This window comes from Haematobia irritans, chromosome 4 (assembly GCF_050003625.1).
Source record: "Haematobia irritans isolate KBUSLIRL chromosome 4, ASM5000362v1, whole genome shotgun sequence".
Taxonomy (NCBI): domain Eukaryota; kingdom Metazoa; phylum Arthropoda; class Insecta; order Diptera; family Muscidae; genus Haematobia; species Haematobia irritans.
In genome coordinates, this window is record NC_134400.1 from 155706610 (window position 1) to 155733207 (window position 26598).

General features: G+C 33.6%; 1 protein-coding gene across 6 annotated transcripts in view; it reads left to right on the forward strand.

The window, feature by feature from the left end:
- Positions 1-26598, forward strand: part of Mp (collagen XV/XVIII-type protein multiplexin) — a 1363033-nt gene that overhangs the window by 389607 nt on the left and 946828 nt on the right. For 2 of the 6 annotated variants that reach the window (XM_075303615.1, XM_075303616.1), the window contains exon 2: positions 7833-8172. The exons of the other annotated variants lie outside the window; for them this stretch is intronic. In XM_075303615.1, coding sequence (XP_075159730.1) covers positions 8023-8172 — 150 coding nt within the window. In that variant the 5' untranslated portion in view covers positions 7833-8022. The remainder of the gene's footprint in view (positions 1-7832; positions 8173-26598) is intronic. 6 annotated transcript variants of the gene reach the window in all.

The window sequence follows — 26598 nt, forward strand, 5'->3', positions numbered from 1 at the left end:
CATATATATCTTTCGCCCGATTTGGACTTATAGGGTCTCAAAAGCCAAAGTTTTGCCCTGACTTACTTCAAATTTTGCACAATCGGTACTTTTAACGATACTATTGTATGTGCCAAATATGGTCAAAATCGATTCAGATTTAGATATAGCTCCCATATATATATATATATATATATATATATATATATATATATATATATATATATATATATATATATATATATATATATATATATATATATATATATATATATATATATATATATATATATATATATATATATATATATATATATATATATTTCGTCCGATTTGAACTTATATGGCCTCAAAATCCAGGGTTTTGCCGTGATTTGCTTCAAATTTCGCACAAAGAGTACGTTTAGTAGTATAGGTAATTGTGGCAAATTTGGTTTAAATCGGTTCAGATTTAGATATAGTTCCCATATATGTCTCCCGTCCGATTTGAACTCATATGACCAGGGGGGCCAAAGTTATACTCCCATTTACGTGAAATTTTGCAGAGATTGCAGAATTATTATTCTAACTATGCATGTCAAATTTAGTCAAAATCGATTCATATTACATATAGCTCCCATATATACTTACACCAGAGTTGGGAAAACATGGTAGACTGTTTCACATTTTAGAACCATTTTTAATGGGATTTTCCTCCAACTGACTGGATACTTTCCACAGAGAATACAAATATGGCCAAAATTCTCACACTTTACACAAAATTCTGTGATGATTTCCCCATATCTTAGCCATATCCTACACACTGCAATGCCAAAATTTCCACAGAACGGATGAGTTTTAAATAAGGCTCCAAGTCACCCGAATTGGCCAAATAATATATTACAACCCACACTTGACCACATATCTTGGCCAGATCTAACCAATATCCTTGTAAAATCGCCACTGCTGTAGCAAAAAATGTAAATATTACTCTAATTGTCCTATATCCCGTATACATATGTATCGCCTGAAAAATCATAAATCTCTTTTTTACAATTGCATTAAAATTTCTCTCGCTTCATATATCCCATATTTTATACTAACATTGTGTTTCATCCCAGGGCGTTAGCCGATTTAAATTTAAATTCTAGAGTTTTTGTAGAAGTACAAAAAATTATTTCCATTAAAAGTATTTGTATCTGGATGTGCAAACTATTATATAGCTCCCAGCAAATTTTAAGTAGTTGAGATGGTAGGTTAGGTTAGGTTAGGTTATGTGGTAGCCCGATGTATCAAGCTCACTTAGACTATTCAGTCCATTGTGATACCACAGTGGTGAACTTCTCTCTTATCAGTGTGTGCTGCCCGATTCCATGTTAAGCTCAATGACAAGGGACCTCCTTTTTATAGCCGAGTCCGAACGGCGTTCCACATTCCAGTGAAACCACTTAGAGAAGCTTTGAAACCCTCAGAAATGTCACCAGCATTACTGAGGTGGGATAATCCACCGATGAAAACCTTTTTGGTGTTCGGTCGTAGCAGGAATCGAACCCACGACCTTGTGTATGCAAGGCGGGCATGCTAACCATTGTACCACGGTGAGATGGTAACACAAATGATTGTCTACATACACTGAAAGAAGAGTTTTCTTTTCTGAGGAACGAAATTTTAGACAAGCAAAGTTTTCTTTTGACACTAAAAAATTTTCTTTAACAGCAAACAGAAAAGATTAAAGGAAATCGTTAAATCGCTTATTATAAATTCGGTTTTATTTGCTCTTAAAGAAAATCCTTTATAAGAAAGGAGAATTTCCTTTGTCTAAAATTTCGTTCCGAAGGAAAGTATTTTTTCTTTGGGTGTAGTGGTGAAGGGCATAATATAGTCGGCTCCGCCCGACTTTAGACTTTACTTACTTGTTTGTTTAATATATAACCCGTATGGACTAACTTACAATTGAGAAGTTTTAAGATACCTTGTCATCGGCAAGTGTTAGTACAAGTTTCTATGCAATCCATGGTGGAGGGTACATAAAATTCGTCCTGGCCGAACTTACGGCCGTTTATATTTGTTTTTAACTCATTTCACTAACGTACACAATAAATTTTCATATTGGAGAAATTTCAATTAAACATAATTATTTCCATGAACTAAAGTGTTAAATTGGCTTTTGTGCCCTGGATGGTTCAATTTTGTTAGTATGCGTTTTTAACTACTATAACGACTTGCCAATAAACCCAATATCAATTCTAGTCTAGTAGATCCACATAAATGAAGTCTCTTCACATACAGTTTATTGGTGTTTGTCATGGGAACATATAGCTGGATAATTGAAGTTAACACATATCTCAAATAATCCTTGACTGCTTTGCTTTATCCTTATAGATAATTTGTAAATGTGTCTTATTTCTTTGAAATTTGAAATCTTGTAGAAAGCACGCAAAAAAAAAAATTGTAAATACTTTTCTGATGGAAACACAAAGTTCCTACCATATTACCGGAAGAGAAAATGCCACCCAAATACCAGCTGGAAAAGCTAAAGGATAATCAGTGCAGGGGGAGCGGTGATAATATGCAAACCAAAAAAAAAATACCCACTTTTATTGCATGTTAATTTTTCTCCTGGAATTTAACCTAATTCATGGAGCAAACTTTGTTGTTTGCATTTTTAAGTTACCAGGGGGGAAAGCCAACCAGAAGGTGAGGAAACTCCGCACTCATGAAACAAAACAAAACAAAAATCGACAAATAAAATAAAAAAATTCGCAATGACTCTTGGTTAACCTCATGATTTTATGTATGTCTACTCAGCTAACTTTCTATGGAAGTGGGGCACATTTAGTACATAAACCAACCAACCAAACAAGCCATCTAGTATTTACAGTAGCTGAGGGAAGTGTACGGAGTGTGAATACAGCAAGTTAAAAAGGATATCCATATGAAAAACACGCGCTAACATGAGTGTTGAGCCAAAACAAACTGAGAAAAACAACCGGTTTTAACTTTATTTCGGAACATATTCCCCATGCTGTAATACAAATCTCGTTTTTTTTTTTTGGTCGACTGTACACAGACACTGTGATCCAGCCCTTTTTTTTTTGATTGTAGGCCATGGTATGCGGTTAGAGCGAATGGCAAATAAAAGTTAGAATTTTTTAAGGGCTGATATTTCAAATGAATCTCCTTCGTCCTCAAAACATCATGTGAAGTTGTTCGTAATATTTCGTTGTTTTTGCAACACCTGGGTCCTATTCCAAAATAAAAGAAAAGAAACAAATACCAAAGGTTATAAAATGTCAATACTCCTTCCTTTGTAATACAATGATCTATTTCAAAGGATGCTCTAGCTGTTGTTGTAAATGTTAAATTTCCTGTTTTATTGTATAGACTTTGGAAAAGTTCAAGGTTAATTTTCCTATGGCCTCAGTCACAAAGTGCACTGAAACAAATAATAGAAAGTGTACCCAGTTCCAACGAAGCGTGTAACTACTTTAAGGATACTTTAGAGATGCAAATATTTTTGTGTCTCTGAAAAAAATATGAACGGTTCCAAAGATTTTGCCTTTACACTAATGATTTTCGTATTAAAGAAGCGAAAAATTGAAGTAAGGACACTTTTAAGACAGAAGTCTCTCTTAAATGTGAGTTTTGCATACTACACAGAAAAAAATTTCGCGAAAAAATTTCCAATTAAAATTTTAATTGAGTTTTAAAAAATATTCAATTAAAAATTTAATTGATTCAACAAATTTTTTAATTGAAACAAAAATCAATCACAAAAATTAATAGTATCAATTAATTTTTTAATTGACCTTCAATTAATTGTTTAATTGATACTATAATTTCTGTAATTGAAGACATTTCAATCAAAAAATTAATTGGATCAATTAAATTCGTGATTGAATCAGAAAAATTTTTTTTGTGTGTAGATACTATGAAAGAAATTTTATTGTTTTGTTTTTATAGTTTTTTTGTTTGCATGTGTTATCAAAGTCCTTTAAAAATGTGATATTGATTTCCCCATTCAGGCACCACTTGAAGTTGTAATTATGCTATGTTTCAGGTAAAAAAGTCTTTAAAATTAAGTTTTGAAAAACATCTCATATTTTTTAACGCTTTTTTGCATTGTAGTCAAGATACAAAAAGCCAACAAATCAATTTTATAAATTTTGAAGAAGAACTATTAAAGTCAAGTTGGCCTTAGTCAAACAAAATTTTCTTTCATGTAAAGATATCCAGTTTTAATTCGAATTACTTAACTACCCAGTAAAAAAATTTGGAAGTTCTTCCAAAGGCACAACTTTAAAAGCATTTCCACTTCATTCAATTTTTTATAACATGCTTTTTTTCATATTTTTAATGGGTAAATTTGCTAAATTCAATCTGAAAAAATTATGAATTTTTGAAAATATTTGAGGTCGATGTTTCAGACAAGCGTTAGAATCCATTAAAAATTATAAAAAATTAGAAAAATTATTTATTTGACTAAATATCACAGAATTTTTTTAATTTACATCCAAAACATTGAATTCGGATCACACCTAGGTTAAAGGTTAGGTTAAAGTGGCAGCCTGATCAAATTTCAGGCTCACTTAGACTATTCAGTCCATTGTGAATTGATGCAAATTCAGTACACCGGCTGTTGAAATGGAGAACTTCCGTCCTATGACAAGTCCATGTTAAATTCATCGCTTCTGCGTCAATTTTGCACCACTTCCGGATTCAAAAAGAATATTTTTGCTATTATTTTGGCGACGCTTTTTTTGCTGGATATAAGGACTAAACGAAAATTTTGTTGAAACAAGGAAAAAAAAAACTATATCAGAGTATTTTAAGAACATATATTTTTGTCAGTGTATACAAAAGTTTGTGCTTTTGTATGTAACACCCACGAAGGACAAATCTGAGACCTATCGTTTACTATACCAATCGTTTGGAGATATATTCTTAGAGTCGATTTTGCAATGTCCGTCTGTTTGTTGATGTATTTTTGTATGCAAAGTACAGTTCTGAAGTCCGCTCGTCCTACAATGGCATAGGGCTTTACTTCGGCTTAAAGCTAATATCTGCACGCAAAGAAAAAAAAAAACGTTTGGAAAACGTGTACAGAAAACTTTTTCTTTTGTTAGAGTTTTTTGAATTGCTTTGAAAATTTTAAACTTTTATCACCAAAAAAAATTCGTTTGTTACAAAATTTTTATTTTTTCAATAAAAAAAGTTATTTTGAAACAACAACACAGTCCATTTCGTTTATATCAAACACCGTTCTTTTCTGACTTTAGGTCTTTAATAAGACACATTTTACAGTTCAAAATTTAATATAGTACAATGTAATGTTGAACATTTTTTCGGAATCTTCCAAACATATCTGGAATATATGTAAAAAAAAAAACTTTGGTCGAAGCAGGGATCGAACCCACGACCCTTGGCATGCAAGTCGGACGTAGCAACCACTGCTCCACGGTGCCAAACTAAATGTTTGTTTCTGTTAAATAAACATTGTTTATTCGGTTCGTGGCCGCCGCAAGCTATGCTATATAAATATAACTTATATGGATATGTATCTATTGATGACCATAACAGGTACATAGCTCAGTGGTTAGTGTGTTGGCTTACAAAGTGCATGGTCCGCGGTTCGATTCTCCGTCCAGGCGAAAGGTAAAAAAAATTAAAAATTTATAAAATCGTATAATTTCTTCTACATTGTTTGTATTACAGAAAAAGGTGCTAATAACTAAAAAACTTCGTGGATGTGAGAAAGATGTGAGGGAAAATGCAATTAGCTAGAAAAAAAAATTTTTTTGAGGTAGTCTTTATGAAATTGTTTTTACATCCTGGAAATGAATAAACGTTTATCACAAAAAGTACACGGATGAAAAAGACTGTTTTTCATATGTTTGGCTATAAACATTATATGTTTGGAACACAAATTTTTAAACACAATATTTTTGAGTGCAAGCATATAATGTTCATAAACTAGCATAACATGTTTGGGACATATATGTTAATATGTTAGAACATATTATGTTTGAGACATAAAATGTTTGTAAATATAATATGCTTGGACGCAAACATATATTAATTTAGAAATAGCCTATAAACATATATGTGTTTAGTAGCTTGCAGTGCTATTTAACAGGGAGCGATATTGAATTAAGTTGGTGGTTGTTGCTTGTTATTACAAAATTAACATTTTATTTTTCCTTGGGCAATTGATCAGCTACTTCTTTGATCCTTTCAAACTGTGTGGTCCGCTGTTCGAATCCCCGTCCGGCAAAAGGTAAAATTAAAATAAAAAAAAAATCATAAAATTGAATAATTTCTTCTACAATGTTTGTATTACAGAAAAAGGTGCTAAGAACTAAAAAATCTCGTGGAAGTGAGAAAGATGTCGGGGAATATACAATTGGGCAGAAACAAAATTTTGAGCATTCAGGTCGAAAACCTATGTTGTTAGCACCTATATTACCTGTTTATTTTCATAATTCATTATGATTGTAAATATATAAATAAATAAATAAAATTTTGAGCACAATATTGTTTGGGAGAATTTTTTTAAGCATATAATATTTTTGGGTGCAAAATGCTTCCAAACATATTATATGGTCACATAATAACATATTGTTTTTTGGAAGACAACATTATTGAATTTGGATGCAAAAATACAAAATGTTTGGAACTTAGACTACCCAAACATATATTGTTTACACCAATATGCTTTCAAACATATTATATATTGGCAGAGATCAAACATATAAATGTTTGGGCAATACCCAAAAATGTATATGCTTGAAGCAAAATATGTTTGGGAGTATATGTTACAGAAGCGATTTTTTGTGAGGGTGTATATACTTTTCTTCCAAATACACTTCCTTCCAACGAAAAGCAAATGAGAAACGAACTTTGTTTGTCTAAAATTTCGTTTGGGAGGAAAGAATTATTTTTTTGCGTGTATATAGACTGATTTAAATTATTCATTTCGAGCAATAACCATCCTCTGTGCAAAGATGACAGGAATTTTGAGACTCCTTTCAGAAATTAAACAAACCATTTGCCTTCAACTCTAAAATCTCATCTTACAAATTCCAAATTCAACTATGGAAACAAGACCATTTGAAACGGTTATCTTTAGAGATAACCATCAAAAGCTCTTGAAATTTTTTATATGCGAGTAAAATGTATGACTTTAAACACTGAAAAAAGCATAGGTTCCAAAGATTTTGTATTTACACTAATGATTTTGGTATTAATACCAACCAAAGATGCTGACGATTGAAGTAAGAACAAATTTAAGACAATTATTTTGAAAATGTAATTCTAGGAAACAAATTTTAATTTAATCGTTTTTTCAGCTTTTTTCTTCATGTGCTATCAGAGTCCTTTAAAATCATGTTAACGACAACTTAAATTTTCAAATCCAGATTCGACTTATGTTTCAAGTAAAAATTGTTTTTAAAATAAAGTGTTGAAAGGTGTGCCCTATTTTGAGAGGTAGTGTTGAATGATGTGCCCTATTTTGCTTTGTAGTCAAGATGAAAAGCGACAACAAATTTAAAGACATTTTCATTAACATCGAAGAAGTTTTCAGAATTATTAAAGCCAGGTTGAGCTTAGTGAAAAAAAAAACATCTTTCATTGAAATACGTCTTCTATGCTAAAATATTGGCACATGACAATTTTTTTCAGTGTGTGATAGAATTATTTTTTAAATCCTGTAATCCAGGAAATTTGGAAACCCATTTTGTACCTATTTTAATCCTAAACTTTTCTTTGGAGGGTTTTGAGTAGGGGTGATTTAGGGTATACACATTTGAGAGTATTGTGCGAAAACAATATAAAATATACTTTAATGCATTTGTGATTTTCTTTCTTTTCAGTGTATCGATTGCGGACAAAATAAAGCCCATCATTTGAATACAACAATTTTATTATCAATTAACAAAGTGCAAAATACATATTTAAAATCCATATCAACTACATTTCATAACTCAAAACTCGTAAACGTGTTCGAACTTCTAATTGTAGAGATTACTAAGATACGGCGACAACTAAAAATATCGGTTCATAATGGCGATGGTTATATCGACTCGTGCTAAACTTTTAATAACCGCGTTAATTGTTTTCTTTTTACTTGGTGTAGTCCTGGTGACCGGCTCAACTAAAGGTTGGTTTGTACCCAATCGTTACAATGGTGAACGTGTTGCTGCTAGGATACAGGTAATAAAGTCATAGCTGTTTAATTATTATTTTTTTTTTTTTGTAAGCATTTTGCTATGGGACTATGAGTATAATTCTTCTCGTTGGCAATAATGAAGAAATATTTGTAATCACTTTTCTGTGAGTTTTTTTTTTATCTGCTATTGAAGTTTAGTAATAATTTATTTTAATAAAAGTTTAAGTATTAGGTTTAAAAAGATGTTATTCATATGTCCAAAGTCATCAGGAATGAAAATATTTTAATTTAAGCAATTTTTAACTAAACCATATAACTATAATAATAAGCAAATTGTTTTTGATAAATTCAGAAAAATTTATTATTTTCTAAGGTCTAAGAAATTCCCTATTTTGAAGAAGAACATTGAACTTGGAACTTGTGAAAATGTCCATAGCTCCACACTACATTCAAGATGGAGACATTTTTAGTAAATTTTGCAAACGGAATGGCAAACCCCCCCCCCCCAAAAAAAAAAGCGTCTCCAAAAAAGTAGTGAAAACGTTCTTTTTGATCCGAAAGTGGTGCAATCTTGGCGCAGAAGCGATAAATTTAACATGGGCTTATCATAGAACCCTCTAATGCCCAATCCCGCCTTTAGGCGGGCTTCATTAAATAAGGAAGCTTTTAGTAAAATACACCTTCGGACAACAACATGTAAGGAAAGTCTAAAGTCGGGCGGGGCCGACTATATTATACCCTGCACCACTTTGTATATCTAAATTTTCGATACCTTATCACATCCGTCAAATGTGTTGGGTGCTATATATAAAGGTTTGTCCCAAATACATACATTTAAATATCACTCGATCTGGACAGAATTTGATAGACTTCTACAAAATCTATAGACTCAAAATTTATGTTGGCTAATGCACTAGGGTGGAACACAATTTTAGTAAAAAATATGGGAAACATTTAAATCTAAAGCAATTTTAAGGAAACTTCGCAAAAGTTTATTTATGATTTATCGCTCGATATATATGTATTAGAAGTTTAGGAAAATTAGAGTCATTTTTACAACTTTTCGACTAAGCAATCGCCACTGCACTAACAAGGAAAATGTTGGTATTTTGACCATTTTTGTCGAAATCAGAAAAAAATATATATATGGGAGCTATATCTAAATCTGAACCGATGTCAGCCAAATTTGACACGCATAGCTACAATGCTAATTCTACTCCCTGTGCAAAATTTCAACTAAATCGGAGTCAAAAATTGGCCTCTATGGTCATATGAGTGTAAATCGGGCGAAAGCTATATATGGGTGATATATCCAAATCTGAACCGATTTCAACCAAATTTGGCACGCATAGTTACAATGCTAATTCTACTCCCTATGTAAAATTTCAACTAAATCGGAGCAAAAAATTGGCCTCTGCGGGCAAATTAGTGTAAATCGGAGCTATATCTAAATCTGAACCGATTTGGCTGATATTTTGCAAGTTTTTCGAGACTCATAAAATATTCGGATGTACGGAATTTTAGGAAGATTGGTTAATATACACGCCAATTATGACCACATCGGTGAAAAATATACTTGGGAGCTATATCTAAATCTGAACCGATTTTTTCCAAAATCAATAGGGATCGTCTTTGAGCCGAAACAGGACCCGGTACCAAATTTTAGGACAATCGGACTAAAACTGCGAGCTGTACTTTGCACACAAAAATACATCAACAGACAGACAGACAGACAGACAGACGGACGGACATCGCTAAATGGACTCAGAATTTAATTCTAAGCCGATCCGTATACTAAAAGGTTGGTCTATGATTACTCCTTCTTGGTGTAAATGCACACACTTATTATACCCTGTACCACAGTAGTGGTGAATGGTATAAAAATTAATAAGATAAAAAGAAAACTTAGTTGAACCTGTTCAAGAACCTTTGCGGCATGTACTGAATTTTACCGTATATTTTTTTTTTTTTTGAATTGTTTTCTTGCTTTTGTGTCGTTTATCAGCTGACAAAAAAATTGGGACATTAGAGGGTTAATAAAATGGTACAAATTATATACATTTTGTCAAAAAAAAAAAGTAAATCCATATTAGAAAAATTGCTCATTTTTTTAAATATTTGATTTCAAACATTTCTGACCAACGTTAGAATGTATTAAAAATCATAAAAATTGTTTACTTGGCAAAATATCACAAAATTTGTTAATTCACATCAAAAACACTGAATTCGCATCAAACCTTAAGAAGTGATGCAAATTCAGTGTAACGACTGTTGAAATGGTGGACATCCGTCCTATGACATGCCCATGTTAAATTCATTGTTTCTGCGCCAATTTAGCATCGCTTACGGATACAAAAAAAAAAAAAAACATTTTCAATACTGTTTTGACGACGCTTTTTTTTACTGGACAATCTATAGTGGTGGGAAATATTAGAAAAAGACTTTCATAAATCAAGATTTATTTTCTCTTGGGGGTCAGGCCAGGAGAAGAGTGATGATGATTTTGATCTTTTGATGATATATCGAACAGTCATTCTCATATATTAAATTGTGCCAAAAATTAAAGTAAAATTCACGTGGTTGTTGTTCTAGTTCCTGGGATTTATGTATGAACAAACAAGTTACATCGGATTGACATTTAGAGGTAGCTCACTTACTCGAACTGAATGTAGAATCTTCTACATTCAGTTCGAGGAAGTGAGCTACCTCTACTAGATGAGTCCAGAGTGAAGTAGGTTTCAGGTCCGTTGGTTTCACAGGACCCGCAAAGAGATGCCTCGTCTCACATCACGGTCGTCCACAATTTGGGCTAACATCTTGAATTGCTGGGTTCAGAAGTGAGAGGTAACTGTTCAGATACATGAAGATGCCTAATCGTAGCTGGGGTAGCACCTATCTGGTGTATCTAGACATCGGTCTCTCATAATCGCTGATAGGTGGTGGTCTTCCGCCCAGCAAAACACTGCACTGGTAGGAAGATATTGCCACCTGAACCGCTGCCGCGTGGACGGTCTCAAATGCCGACCCTCATCACAGTTATCGCCCATCTGGTGATTAATTGACTGTAGGTATTTTCTTAAGTCGAACCTGAATGTGACATAGTTTGGGTGGATGGTCCCTCTTCACTTTATCCAATGCTGGTGGGTGTGGAGGTCGCCATGTTGCCTCATCAAGAGCATCTTTGATTCATCCTGTAGATGCTGTTGGAATGACATTCAATGGCAATCCGTAGTGCAGTCTTCTACACCAGACTACCAGTATAGGGTCTCGCCTATACTGGTAGTCCGAACGGGGGCCGAATAATTGATATCTGTCCTCCAAGTTGCATCAGTATCTTGTTTCTACTCCTAACGTGTTTAGCAACCATTTCCACATGCTCTCTTAAGAGGAACTGGCAATGACCCGTGGAGTTCTAGCATGTGGGAATACTGTGGCTTCGAATGGAGATATAAAGCTCTTGGTGCACCTCATTGGTCCACGATGGTCCAATATGGTTGCCGTCGATTTCGGGGCAGATAGTTTCAGATCCCTGCTTACGAAGAAATCTTTAGAGAGGTAACCATTAATCCTCACCTCAAGGTCCTACATGATGTAACTATGGAACGTCCGCATAGATTATCAGATAAAAAATTGGTGGTGGAAGAGTAGCTCCTGCTACATAAAAATTAAAAACTAATGTAGACAGAACACCGCATGAGGTATTCCTTGTTTATTTCTCCTGGGCGATAATGGTTTTCCTCTAAATTCCACATAGGAGGTTGGCTGTGTCTACAAGTCAAATAGTTTACCAACCATCTCTTATTATTATTATTATTAGGGAAGGTGTTTTTATAATATCCTTTAAGAGGGTGGTGTGATTTACTGTACCAAACCCTTTAGACAGACCCAATGCTACGAGAATCGAACGTTTATGCAGCCTTTCAATATTAAATATTTCTAGAATGCTGGCTGTTAATTGATATAACGTAGTGGTCGTACATCTGACCGACGGCACACCATGCTGATGTTCCGTCAACATTAGGTGAAGTAGGACAGTGAAAATGCTTAAAGAATCTTAAAGGGGTAAAGAAGTGTAATAGATCGATACGAGTCCCCTAGCTGTGCCTGTATTCCGGGTTTCAGTGTGGTTGCACTGTATCTTTGGACAGATCCAATGCTACGAGAATCGAAGTTTTATGTTGCCTTTCTTTGGTATCACAATGGACTGAATAACCTGAAATAACGGGCAGTCACTATGCCTAATTTATCCTAATGCTACTTTTTACTATTCAATCCCCCTGCAATATTGGCTGTTAACGGAGAGGTCGTACCCCTGCCCGAGCGGATACTAAGCTGAGGTACTGCCAATATTACGTGTTCTCTGAAGAAGGCAGTAAAATTGCTTCAAGAATCTATGTGACGCCAAAAGAAGAGTAATGGTCTGGTTACCGGGTTTCAGAACCGGAATAACTTTCCCTTTTTTAAGATATCTGGTATTTTAAGGGTAATGAGGCCAAAAACATAGCACCAATCTCTCCAATGTGCTTCAACATCATCGTAGCCAAACCATCTGGGCCAATTGTGGTGGATCTTTTGGGGGCCTTCATTGCCTCGATTTCACACTCCCGGTTGATGACCCTAGGGGACTGTCTGATCTGAGTGTACGCAGGACTCACACTGAAAAAACAGTGAACCCACCAGGAAGAAACTTTTGATTATTTTTAGAAAATTTTGAATTTTTTTTAGAAATTTTTAACTAAACAGTATTACAAGCGCTGGCATCACGCCGATATCACAAAAATAAGTAAATATTTTTAGACAAATTCAAGAAAATTTATTACACGTAAATAATTTTTTTCATTTTTTAAAGAAAATTTTGTGGTTTGAAGGAAAAAATTGGAGTTCAAAATTGCAAGAATGTCTTTAGTGACATACGAAGTTCATGATGGACGCTTTTGTAGTAAAATTTACAAATTTGAAGAAATAATGAACTATTTTATGAGAAATACGAATTTAGTAAATCAATATCCTTAATTTGTGTATAATTTTTTCCCGTCTTTTAGTTCATTTAACTAACGTACGCAAAAAATTACTAGAGTAAAAGAAACTTTCTCCAAATATAATAAGCTCTTGAACTAAAATATAGTTAAATTGGCTTTAGCGAAATAGTGAGATCACTTTTTTTTGAGTGCACTTTTGCCTTCTGCTAGCATCGCCTGCAGTCTGATATTTCTCGCATTCGCCTTACGGTTTCATCCTTTGGTGTTTGCCGCCAAACGAAATGGAGATGTTGCTTTTCCGTTTGAGGTTTGAGAGGGTCAGAATCGTCGACCACAACCATTTGGATACAAGACCAGATCTCCCGTAAATGCTTGCTCAACTTTTCTCGCTTATGGGTGGCCCCAAGCTCCATCCTTAACAGAACTTCCTTTCGCCTTTTGCTGGCACGGCCTGTAGTCAGAGATTTCTCGCATTCGCCTTACGGGTTCCATCCTTTGGAGTTTGCCCCCAAACGAAATAGAGATGTTGCTTTTCCCTTTGAGGTTTGAGAGGGTCAGAATCGTCGACCACATGGATGGCCCCAAGCCCCATCAATAAGAGAACTTCATTTCGCCTTTTGCTGGCACGGCCTGTAGTCAGAGATTTCTCGCATTCGCCTTACGGGTTTCAACCTTTGGAGTTTGCCCCCAAACGAAATGGAGATGTTGTTTTTCCGTTTGAGAGGGTCAGAATCGTCGACCACAACCGTTTCCACTTTTCTCGCTTATGGGTGGCCCCAAGCCGGTCGATCTCCTTAGCGAGACTTAGGATTGTATGTTCAGGTGGATTTTAATTCTCGATCTAGTCTTTCTTATGTAGCATCCTTGATGCTTCCATTGGGAAATTCGAACGGATACGATTATAAATCTCTTGCTAACTTTCTTCAAACGATCCCTGAAAAATTTCTCTCTACCCGCTCTCTTCAGCTGTTTTTGTTGCTATTTCCAAAGTGAAATTTCTACTTTTCTGAATTACTATTTTTTATGTTGGCCGTGAAACAGTCGTTTGACGTCCAAAATGCATGTTTTTTTTCTTAATTTACAATTAATTATTATGGACAAGGAAGATTAAGGAACTTGATCAATAGAGTCATTGAAAAGAAAACTCCAGTTACAAATCTATATACGCCTGACTGACGTGACCCTTAACTAAAATACTTTATAATTGCCATCCAAGCTTGCAACTTTTCGCTAGTTGCAAATTTTCTTTTATATATAATTTTTTTTAAATACACATTACCATTTATAAATTTAATCCTTCTTCAATTTATTTTATCCTCTAAGCCATATGGTGTTTTTTTTATTGGCATGGCTTCATATTTTTTGTAGTGTTATACAAATAAATGTCAGAATTATATAATTAACTTTAGTTTGGTAACCGCATAAACTGCTAACGAATTGAGCGAATGAAAAAGCCACAAAATGCAATTTACACATTTATTTAATTGTAACAAAGCTGAGTAAAGATAATGGCAATTAATGAAATCCATAGCAATTAACCGAGCTTGGTATTAAAGCTAAAAAGCCAAATAAACATTGGGTGGATGATATAGGAAGCATACCATAATAAATAAAAAAAAAACGGAAATAAAAAAGAAATATTTTTTAACAAAAAACAATAATAGGTCATTTATATTTTTGTTGTGTGTAATAAATTAAAAGTTTGTATATACAAATAAATTGAAATTTCGTTTACCTACCACCTTATAAGCACCTATTGAATATTCTTCTCGAACAATGCTAATAAAATTAATATCTACGAAATATTTTAGCAGATACTTTCTGCACGTAGCCATGTTCAAACTTATAAAGTTTAATTAAATGATATCCTCAGATATTAGCTAATTTATGTGGCAACCATAAAAATTCGAATACAATGAAATGACGATACAAACGATATTGTCATAATGTGCTGCTCTTTGGCTGTTACCAATAATAATGGTTATGGAAATTCCTCACCATTAAATAATATAATTACCATGTCCATAACCATTACACTTAACGAGCGAGATCCTTCCAATACATATCCATGAGGATACTATTTTTGCTGGCATTCATGGACCAAATAAGCTAACAAATGGAAATTCCATAGCCACATAGTAGATTTTACATGAAAAAAGATTAAATCTGTGATTTGAAAGCATCAGTCGGTGTGTTAGTTAGTAACAAGTATATTCGTGCGAAAGTGGAGGCAGGCATAATTTTACACTGAGAAAAATAAAAACAAATATCGTCCTAATATTAAAGATTATGCAACATACATTTTGGGACATCCATTGGGAATTTTTATATTTAGATGGAGAGTGGTATCTCCTCGTTGCTTGACTTTTTGACTTTGACGATTTGCTTGCAATTTTCACGGAAGTTTGGAGCTGGCCACAAAATGTATCTCCCTTTGATGAAACATAAACCTTTCATCTATCTATAACCACTAATACACATTTTGTTCAGTGCAACCTTTTCCGAATGTCACTTGCGGGGCATATGAATCCGCAAAATATAGATTGACTGATGGTTAATGTGAAAATGTAGCTGGGGTAGGGGAATGCTAACATTATTTCCATATGCCACAAAGCAGATGTTCGCTTTATTGTCACATTTGTTAAATCCTCAAAAGCGAAATAAAAGGAATCAATATAGTTTTCTGTGTGAAAAATGCTATTAATTTATTTCCATTCATTTGGTTTTGCATGCGAATGCTGATTATGATATCTCTTTGGAGATTAATTTTTCCTTTGTTATCGATTTTGCTTTATTTTCACATTTTTTTTTTTATATATATATACTCATAGTGAAATTTGTGAAGGGCTGGGTTAGGTGGAAAGATTGAAACTCAAACCTTATGCATTTGATGGGAGCACGTATATTCGCATACAACTTATTGGTTCTTCACATTTACTGAAATACAGTTATGTATAGTCTTAGAATGTGTCCTTTGGACACCGTCAATGACAAACCCATGTTAAATTGACCGGCACGTTCCAGAATTCCAGTTCTGGTTTATACTCGCCAGGGACTAGTAATTAATTCAATTCCCACAGGGCATGTGTAACTATATTAAAACCTCCACCACTTTCTGGACCCATACGGTCGTTTCAATCAAAACCCCATTTAAACTTGCTAAGAGCTATATCTATATATGAACCGATTTCAGCGAAATTCGGCAAATTTAGCAAGTGAATCTTCTCACTGTTATGAAGATGGTCCTCCTATACCAAAAAAAAAGTGAACCCTAAAATAAAACAGAGGAAACAAGTAAGGAAAGTCTAAAGTCGGGCGGGACCGACTATATAATACCCTGCACCACTTTGTACATCCACATTTTCGATACTATATCAAATCCGTCAAATGTGTTGGGTGCTATATATAAAGGTTTTTGTCCCAAATACATACATTTAAATCTGACTCCATCTGAACAAACTTTGAAATCTATAGACTTCAAATTTAAGGCGGCTAATGCCGTGGGATGGTACACTATGTTAGTAAAAAAATATGCACTGAAAAAACAGTGAACCCACCAGGAAGAAAACTTTTGATTAATTTTAGAAAATTTTGAATAGTTTTAGAAATTTTTAACTAAACAGTATTACAAGCGCTGGCAGCACGCCGATATCACAAAAATAAGTAAATATTTTTCGACAAATTCAAGAAAATTTATTAGACATAGATAATTTTTTCACTTTTTAAAGAAAATTTTGTAGTTTGAAGTTCAAAATTGCAAGAATGTCTTTAGTGACATATGAAGTTCATGATGGATGCTTTTGTAGTAAAATTTACAAATTTGAAGAAATAATGAACTATTTTATGAGAAATACGAATTTATGCTTAAGTTGTGCATAATTTTTTCCCGTTTTTAGTTAATTTAACTAACGTACGCAAAAAATTATTAGAGTAAAGGAAACTTTCTCCAAACATAATAATTCCATGAACTAAAATAAAGTTAAATTGGCTTTAATGAAATAGAGAGTTCACTTTTTTTGAGTGTGGGAAACATTTTAATCTAAATCAATTTTGTGGCAACTTCGCAAAAGTGTATTTACGATTTATCGGTCGATAGATATGTATTAGAAATGAAGGAAAATTTGAGTCACTTTTACATGTTTTCGACTCAGTAGTGACGATTTTATAAGGAAAATGTGGGTATTTTGGGAAAATCGGGCGACAGATATATATGGGAGCTAAATCTAAATGTGAACCGATTTCAATAAAATTTAGCACACTTGTCTACACTACTAATTGTACTCCTGGTGCAAAATTTCAACCAAATTGGGCTAAAACTCTGGCTTCTGGGGCCATATAAGTCTATATCGGGCGAAAGATATATATGAGAGCTATATCTCAATCTGAACCGATTCCAATCAAATTTGGCACACCTGACTATAGTACTTATTGTTCTCCTGGTGCAAAATTTCAAGCAAATTAGGGTAAAACTCTGGCTTTTGGGGCCATATAAGTCCATATCGGGCGAAAAATATATATGGGAGCTAAATCTAAATCTGAACCGATTTCAATCAAATTTTGCACACTTGACTATACGACTAAGTGTTATGCTTGTACAAAATTTCAAGAAAATCAGGGTAAATCTCTGGCTTCTGGGTCCATATAAGTCCATATCGGGCAAAAGATATATATGGGAGCTATATCTCAATCTGAACCGATTTCTTCCAAAATCACCTGAGCATTATTGCCAACGACACAATGTGTCTATTTCGTCTCCTACTGGGTGTTGCAAACATATGAACTAACTTATAATACCCTGTTCCACAGGTTGGCGCAGGGTATAAAAATTATACACAGATGAAGCATAACAAGTATAAAAAAAACTTCCTAACACCGTAATATATACCACATAGTCCATACGAGGTATATATCAAACTAAAAAGGTCGATTTAATACGTATATAATTAAGTTTAAAGTTTCTATAGAAATAAAATTTTGACAAAATAAAATTTTGACAACATTTAATCTAGAAGTAAAATTTGGAAAAAATTTTCTATAGAAATAAAATTTGGAAAAATATTTCCATAGAAATAAAATTTGGCAAAATTTTCTATAGAAATAAAATTTTGACAAGATTTTATATAGAAATAAAATTTTGACAAAATTTTCTATAGAAATAACATTTTGACAAAATTTCCAATAGAAATAAAATTTTGACAAAATTTTCTATAGAAATAAAATTTTGATAAAATTTTCTATAGAAATAACATTTTGACAATGTTTTCTATAAAAATAAAATTTTGGTAGATTATTTTTGGCTCGAGTGGCAACCATGATTATGAACCGATATGGACCAATTTTTGTGTTATTGGGGATCGGCTATATATAACTATAGACCGATATGGACAAATTTTGGCATGGTTATTAGCGGCCTTATACTAACACCACGTTGCAAATTTCAACCGGATGAATTTTGCTCCTCCAAGAGGATCCGGAGGACAAATCTGGGGATCAATTTATATGGGGTTCTTAGAGATTCTTGCATGGTTCTTAGAGACCACATTCTAACAACATGTTCCAAATTTAAACCGGATCGGATGAATTTTGCTCCTCCAAGAGGCTCCGGAGGACAAATCTGGGAATCGATTTATATAGGGGCTATATATAATTATGGACCGATATGGACCAATTTTGGCATGGTTGTTAGAGACAGTATACTAACACCACGTACCAAATTTCAGTCGGATCGGATGACTTTCGCTCCTCTAAGAGGATCCGGAGGTCAAATCTGGGGATCGGTTTATATGGGGGCTATATATAATTATGGGCCGATGTGGACCAATTTTTGCATGGTCATTAGAGAACATATACCAACACCATGTACCAAATTTCAGCCGTATCGGATGAAATTTGGCTTTCTTAGAGGCTCCGCAAGCCAAATCGGGGAATCGGTTTATATGGGGGCTATATGTAATTATGGACCGATATGAACCAATTTTTGAGTGATTGTTAGAGATCATATACTAACACTACGTACCAAATTTCAGCCGGATCGGATGAAATTTGCTTCTCTTAGAGCAATCGCAAACCAAATTTGGGGGTCCGTTTATATGGGGCTATACGTAAAGGTGGACCGATATGGACCAATTTTTGCATGGTTGTTAGAGATCATATACTAACACTACGTACCAAATTTTAGCCGGATCGGATGAAATTTGATTCTCTTAGAGGCTCCGCAAGCCAAATCGGGGGATCGGTTTATATGGGGCCTATATGTAATTATGGACCGATATGGACCAATTTTTGCATGGTTGTTAGAGACCATATACTAACACCATGTACCAAATTTCAGCCTAATAGGATGAAATTTGCTTCTTTTAGAGTAATCGCGAGCCAAATTTGGGAGTCCTTTTATATGGGGGATATACGTAAAAGTGGACCGATATGGTCCATTTGCAATACCATCTGACCTACATCAATAACAACTACTTGTGCCAAGTTTCAAGTCGATAGCTTGTTTCGTTCGGAAGTTAGCTTAATTGCAACAGACGGACGGACGGACCTGCTCAAATCGACTCAGAATTTCAGCACGACCCAGAATATATGTGTTTTATGGGGTCTTTGAGCAATATTTCGATGTGTTACAAACGGAATGACAAAGTTAATAAACCCGTATCCTATGGTGGAGGGTATAAAAATTTACTAAATTCGTGTCACCCACATAATGGTTCAGAATTTCTTAAAATTTGTAAATTTTTCCAATCTTGCGTCCATCTTGAACTTCGTATGGCACTAAAGACATTTTTGCAATTTTGCAAAAATGAAAAATAAAAATTTTGTACAATAGATTTTCTTGAATTTGTCGAAAATTATTTACTTATTTTTGTGAAATTAGTTAACATTTTTTAAGTTTCATCGAATTTTTCTAAAATTAATAATAATTACTGGATCTTCTTTTGGCTGATGTGAGTCAAAATTCAATAAGATCTGTAGTAATATGAACAGATTCCAATGTGGGCTTTTACGAATCTAAACTGACTTATGTGGTTTAGTTTTAATAAGTCTAAGTGAATCGAAGATAAAATACATAATTTACTGACAAATATTAATATTGTTTTCCTACTCAGTACATAATATATTTAATTTTTCCACAATTAGGGTTCATACAGTCGTCAAAAATGACAATGAGTCTTAATTTTGCTCTGGGTCGCTTTTTCATCCTTCAGTTACATTTGATTGGGTCTCATTTTCATGGGCATCGTATTTATTATGAAGAGTCTCCTCACTTTTGAGGCCCTGTTTTATTTGGGTTTTGCGGCTAATTTTCCTGGGCCCTACTTTCGTACCGCCAATCGTGAAATCGAGCTTCGACCGTTTTAATTATTGGGGATATAATTAAGTTTAATTATAACCCCAACTTAATTAGTAATTAAGTTTATCTCCTCTAATGTTATCTAATTTTAGTACTATGCTAGAATTAATTTACCACTATACGACTAGTTCTTTCAATTGTATTAAGGTAAATATTGGTTAGAAATGCAATTCGCAACGCTGGCAAAATATTTACATATCCAACACATACCTCATAAATCTATAGTGAAATCGTGAACTTTATTGTATATGGCAAAAACATTGCTACTACCATAAACCACACTCAATATTAGACATTGTGGGGTTTTGAGAGGGTGGGGGTAGCAGGACTTAAGTAGTGAAACTATGATCCACACTACTTGTCATTTTATAGCACATCATAAGAGTACGATTGTGGTTATCGGTTTTCTAGGAGTTCTCTAGTTGTCGTTTTCTTTTTCTCGTTTTTTTTTTTTGTTTTTTGCTGGTGTTGATGGTGTTAGCCTTGTAGCAAGTAACATTCAGTTTGTTGTTTTATCCCTCAATGCTGCACGAGCATAATGAATGTCATCAAAAAAAAAAAAAACAAACTGAATCAGCAGTATGGGAGAACATAACAACTATACTAACAATACAACACAATGAAACTACGGATGGCATTAGGAAACCCCACCAATGTTATGAGTCTCACTCTCAGAGAAGTGTATGATTCTTATGCATGCGAATGGGTTTTCAAGTGTGTCATCAATAGGACAGCTTAAAGCTTTCGTTAGTATAACCAAGTGAGTGAGAGTAGTATTTGCATTTTGGAAAGGATATATCCCCATATATGGTTGTAATATGCTTAGATGCATGTATACTACACACAATCATACAGAGGCACACTAGTCACAATAGGTACCCAGTAAAAAATTGGAAATTGTTCTAAAGGCACAACTTTAAATGCACTTCCAAAAATGTGCTCCCACAGATGTTCTTTATTTGAACTACACAGGAAGTTATTTTAATTCAACTTTTTACAACTTGCTTTGTTCATAATGGGCGATTTTAACTTGTTTGTTTTAAATACGTAAAAAAAAAACAGAGTAAGAATTAATAAAATGGTATAAATTATTTAAATTTTGTCGAAAAAAATTTTAAATTCATTGTAGAAAAATTGCAAAGTTTTGAAAATATTTGGGGTCAAACGTTTCAGACAAGCGTTGATGGCATTACAAATCAAAAAAAAAAACTATACAAATTAAATTAAAATTTGGCAAAATAAATTTTCTAATTTCAAATTCAAAATTTCAAATTTTCAACTCACAACCAAAACACTGAATTCGGACAACACCTTAAGAAGTGATGCAAATTCAGTGAATCAACTGTTGAAATGGAGGACATCCGTCCTATGACAAGCCCAAGTTAAATTCATCGCTTCTGCACCAATTTTGCACTACATCCGGATCCTAAAAGAACATTTTCATTACTTTTTTGGCAACTTTTTTTTTTTTTGCTGGATAGCTGAAGAGTCCTTTTTTGTTCTCTGAATATGGCTGTTCGTATGTCCGCATAGTGGTGATCAAGGCCGTAGTCAAGTTCGAAGATGGGCTATATCGGTCCAGGTTTTGATATAGTCCCCATATAAACCGACCTCCCGATTTGGGGTCTTGGGCTTATAGAAATCGTAGTTTTTATCCAATTTGCCTGAAATTTGAAACCTAGAGGTATTTTATGACCATAAAGAGGTGTGCCAAAAATGGTGATTATCGGTCCATGTTTTGGTATAGCCCCCATATAGACCGATCTCCCGATTTTACTTCTTGGGCTTATAGAAACCGCAGTTTTCATTCAATTTACCTGAAATTGGAAATCTAGAGGTATCGTAGGACCACAAATACGTGTGCCAAAAATTGTGAGTATCGATCCATATTTTGGTATAGCCGCCATATAGACCGATCTCCCGATTTTACTTCTTGGGATTATAGAAACCGCAGTTTTTATTCAATTTACCTGAAATTGGAAATCTAGAGGTATTGTAGGACCACAAATACGTGTGCCAAAAATTGTGAGTATCGGTCCATGTTTTGGTATGGTCCCCATATAAAACGACCTCCCGATTTGGGGTCTTGGGCTTATAGAAACCGTAGGTTTTATCCAATTTGTCTGAAATTGGAAATCTAGAGGTATTATATGACCATAAAGAGGTGTGCCGAAAATGGTGAGTATCGGTCCATATTTTGGTATAGCCCCCATATAGACCGATTTCAAGATTTTACTTCTTGGGCTTCTAGAATCCGAAGTTTTAATCCTATTTTCCTGAAATTGGAAATCTAGAGGTATTTTCGGGTCATAAAGAGGTGTGCCGAAAACGGTGAGTATCGGTCCATATTTTAGTATAGCCCCCATAAGAACGATCTCCCGATTTAACTCCTAGGGTTTCTAGAAACCGTAGTTTTTATCTGATTTGCCTGAAATTGTAAATATTCTGGCATTTTAGGCTCACAAAAACGTGTATCGGATTAAGTTTTTATCGATCCATTTGGTAATGCCTCCATATAGACCGACTTCACTTCTTGAGGGTGTAGAAGGCGCGCTGATCATGAAAATTGCTTGAAACTCAATGTAAAATTTCCAGATTTTACTTCTACAGATTTAAGATTTCAAATCAAGACTTTATTTTATAATTTTCTTGCACACTTACAAGAGATGTTAATGATTCCTCTAAAATGGTTCAAAAATGGTTCTTATAAATCCAGAATCTGATATAGTCCTCATAGGTGAAATCTTTAAATTTATCTTCGGGAATATCCTCAAGTCCTCAAGCCCTCCTGAAATTTCAAAGGAAACCCTAATATTTGGTTCATGGTGGTGGGTATTTAAGATTCGGCCCGGCCGAACTTAGTGCTGCATATACTTGTTGTAATATTAAATTGAGCCGACGGGCTTTTTGGGCAGCAAATAAATCAATGACTTCTTCAGTCGGCTTATTTATTCGGCGATGAACCGACATTAATGCCAATCCTTTGAGTCTACTCTCGCTAGTCGAATTTCTAAGATACGTCTTTAATCTCTTCATTGTTGAAAATGAACGTTCGGATGAGCACGTAGTAACTGCAGGGATAGAAAATGCAGTACTATAGTACTTTTTTCAAACCTTTTTCACCCCGGTCAGTACCGTAGTACCCCCGCGAATGATTTAGTACCTTTTGTGTAGACATTTTTGAGTCGATATCAGATTTATGGTACAATAGCTTTGACAAAATATTTTAATATTTTGAGAAAGTCTTTATCAACCTTATTTGCTAATAGTCTTTTACAAATATGGCAAAACAGACATGTTCATGTGGGAAGAAAATCTCGATTTTGTAAAGGACATAGTCAAAAACAGGATTTTATTGAACTTCAAGAAAGTTTTAGTCGAAAAAAGAATGCGATTCTATATTATCGATTTTTTATTTCGGTAGAAATAGTTGTCAACATTTTATTTCTATATAGAGTTTTTGAAAAATTTTATTTTTATAGAAAATTTTGTAAAAATTTTATTTCTATAGGAAATTTTTGCAAAATTTTATTTCTATAGAAAATTTTGTCAAAATTTTATTTTCTTTAAAATTCAGTCTCTTGACTATAATCTTCCAGTGAAATTTAGTAAAAAGTACCTTTCCGCTCAAAAAATACCTTTTTTGTACTTTCTTAAAAATTGTATTTTCCATCCCTAAGTAACTGGCAAAGTGACCAAAATTTTTAAAAGAATATGATCCCCCTCATCGCCCCCCCCTGAATACGGCCTTGGTGGTGATGATATATAGTGTTGGTATATAAAGTATGTATGGAGGATTTATTGTATATAAATTCCAATTACAACTGACAATTGTTAGTTTGAGCATAATTATAAAGTGTGGCTGATATATATTGTAACCACTTCAGGTTGCTAGCATTTCAGATTCATTCCATACTAAAAAAAACTTGCCGGATTCAAAGATTGTATCATTACACTAATGTTTTTATACCCTCCACCACAGGATGGGGGGTACACACAAAAAAAATTCACGAAAAATTTTCCAATTAAAATTTTAATTGAGTTTTAAAAAATATTCAATTAAAAATTTAATTGATTCAACAAATTTTTTAATTGAAACAACAATCAATCACAAAAATAATAGTACCAATTAATTTTTTAATTGGATAAATTAACTTTTTAATTGACCTTCAATTAATTTTTTAATTGATACTATCATTTCTGCGATTGAAGACATTTCAATTAAAAATGAATTGGATCAATTAATTTCGTGATTGAATCAGAAAAAAATTTTTTTGTGTGTATATTAACTTAGTCATTCCGTGTTTAACACATCGAAATATTGCTCTAAGACCCCACAAAGTATATATATTCTGGGTCGTTGTGAAATTCTGAGTCGATCTAAGCATGTCCGTCCGTCCGTCTGTTGAAATCACGTTAACTTCCGAACGAAACAAGCTATAGACTTGAAACTTGGCATAAGTAGTTGTTATTTTATATTTATATTTATAGGTCGGATGGTATTGCAAATGGGCCATATCGGACCACTTCTACGTATAGCCCCTAAATAAACGAACCCCCAGATTTTGCTTGCGGAGCCTTTAAGAGAAGCATAGTTCATCCGATCTGGCTGAAATTTGGTACATAGTGTTAGTATATGGTCTCTAACAAACATGCACAAATTGGTCCATATCGGTCTATAATTATAAATAGCCCCCATATAAACCGATTCCCAGATTTGACCTCCGGAGCCTCTTAGAGGAGCAAAATTCATCCGATCCGCTTGAAATTTGGTACGTGATGTTATTATGTGGTCTCTAACAACAGTGCAAAAATTGGCCCATATCGGTCCATAATTATATATAGCTCCCATATAAACCAATCCCCATATTTGATCTCCGGAGCCTCTTAGAGGAGGAAAATTCATCCGATCCGGTTGAAATTTGGTACGTAGTGTTAGTATAAGGTCTCTAACAACCATTCAAAAATTGGTCCATATCGGTCTATAGTTATATATAGCCCCCATATAAACCGATCCCCAGATTTGACCTCCGGAGCCTCTTGGAGGAGCAAAATTCATCTGATCCGCTTGAAATTTGGTACGTGATGTTATTATGTGGTCTCTAACAACCGTGCAAAAATTGGTTCATATCGGTCTATAGTTATATATAACCGATCGCTAATCACACGAAAATTGGGTCATATCGCCAAAAGTAATCTACCAAAATTTTATTTCTATAGAAAATTTTTAATTTTAGAAAAATTTTAGATTTTTGTGCTTTTTCGATCTTTGTTTTTCAAATGAAAATTCTATGTTTTTTCGAGCTTGAGATCTATATGTTTTTTATTAATATTTTCTTCAACATTTCGCAATTTTCTTGAATTGCTTCTTCAGGAAGTATTGATCTATAATAAATTTATTATAATAGATTACATTAGTAGTATATACTAATTGCTACAATCTTATTCTAACATTTAGTACATTTTTAACATAATGTTCGCCTAGTAGAATGTGTCATATTGAGATGTTTATCATTTATGTTAAAAATGTACTAAATGTTAGAATAAGATTGTAGCAATTAGTATATACTACTAATGTAATCTATTATAATAAATTTATTATAGATCAATACTTCCTGAAGAAGCAATTCAAGAAAATTGCGAAATATTGAAGAAAATATTAATAAAAAACATATAGATCTCAAGCTCGAAAAAACATAGAATTTTCATTTTAGAAAAATTATAAAATTATTTAATTTTAGAAAAATTAAAAAAATTCTGTACACATTTCTCAATCATATACAGAAAAAAATCTAATCTAATCTAAAATATAGTCCAAATTTTTAGCCACGAAGCGTTGCTAAAACCAGGAACATTTAAAGTCCTAGTGTAACTGCAGTTCACGAATTAACACCGTCTAATAGAAGAAAAAAATGAAAGAATAAAGAAAAAATCAATGGCGCCAAATCAAGACCATTTGAACCATACATTTTCACTTTTTTTTGGGGAATCGTATGAAAATTTTCTTTTAATTTAGTTCATATTGAACTTATGTGTATGGTCATTGAACGTTAGTTCATCAAATGTTTTAGATATACTTTCTTTGGGCTGTGAAAAATTTCGAAAAAAAAAAAACAATAAAATGAACCTACAAACAAATA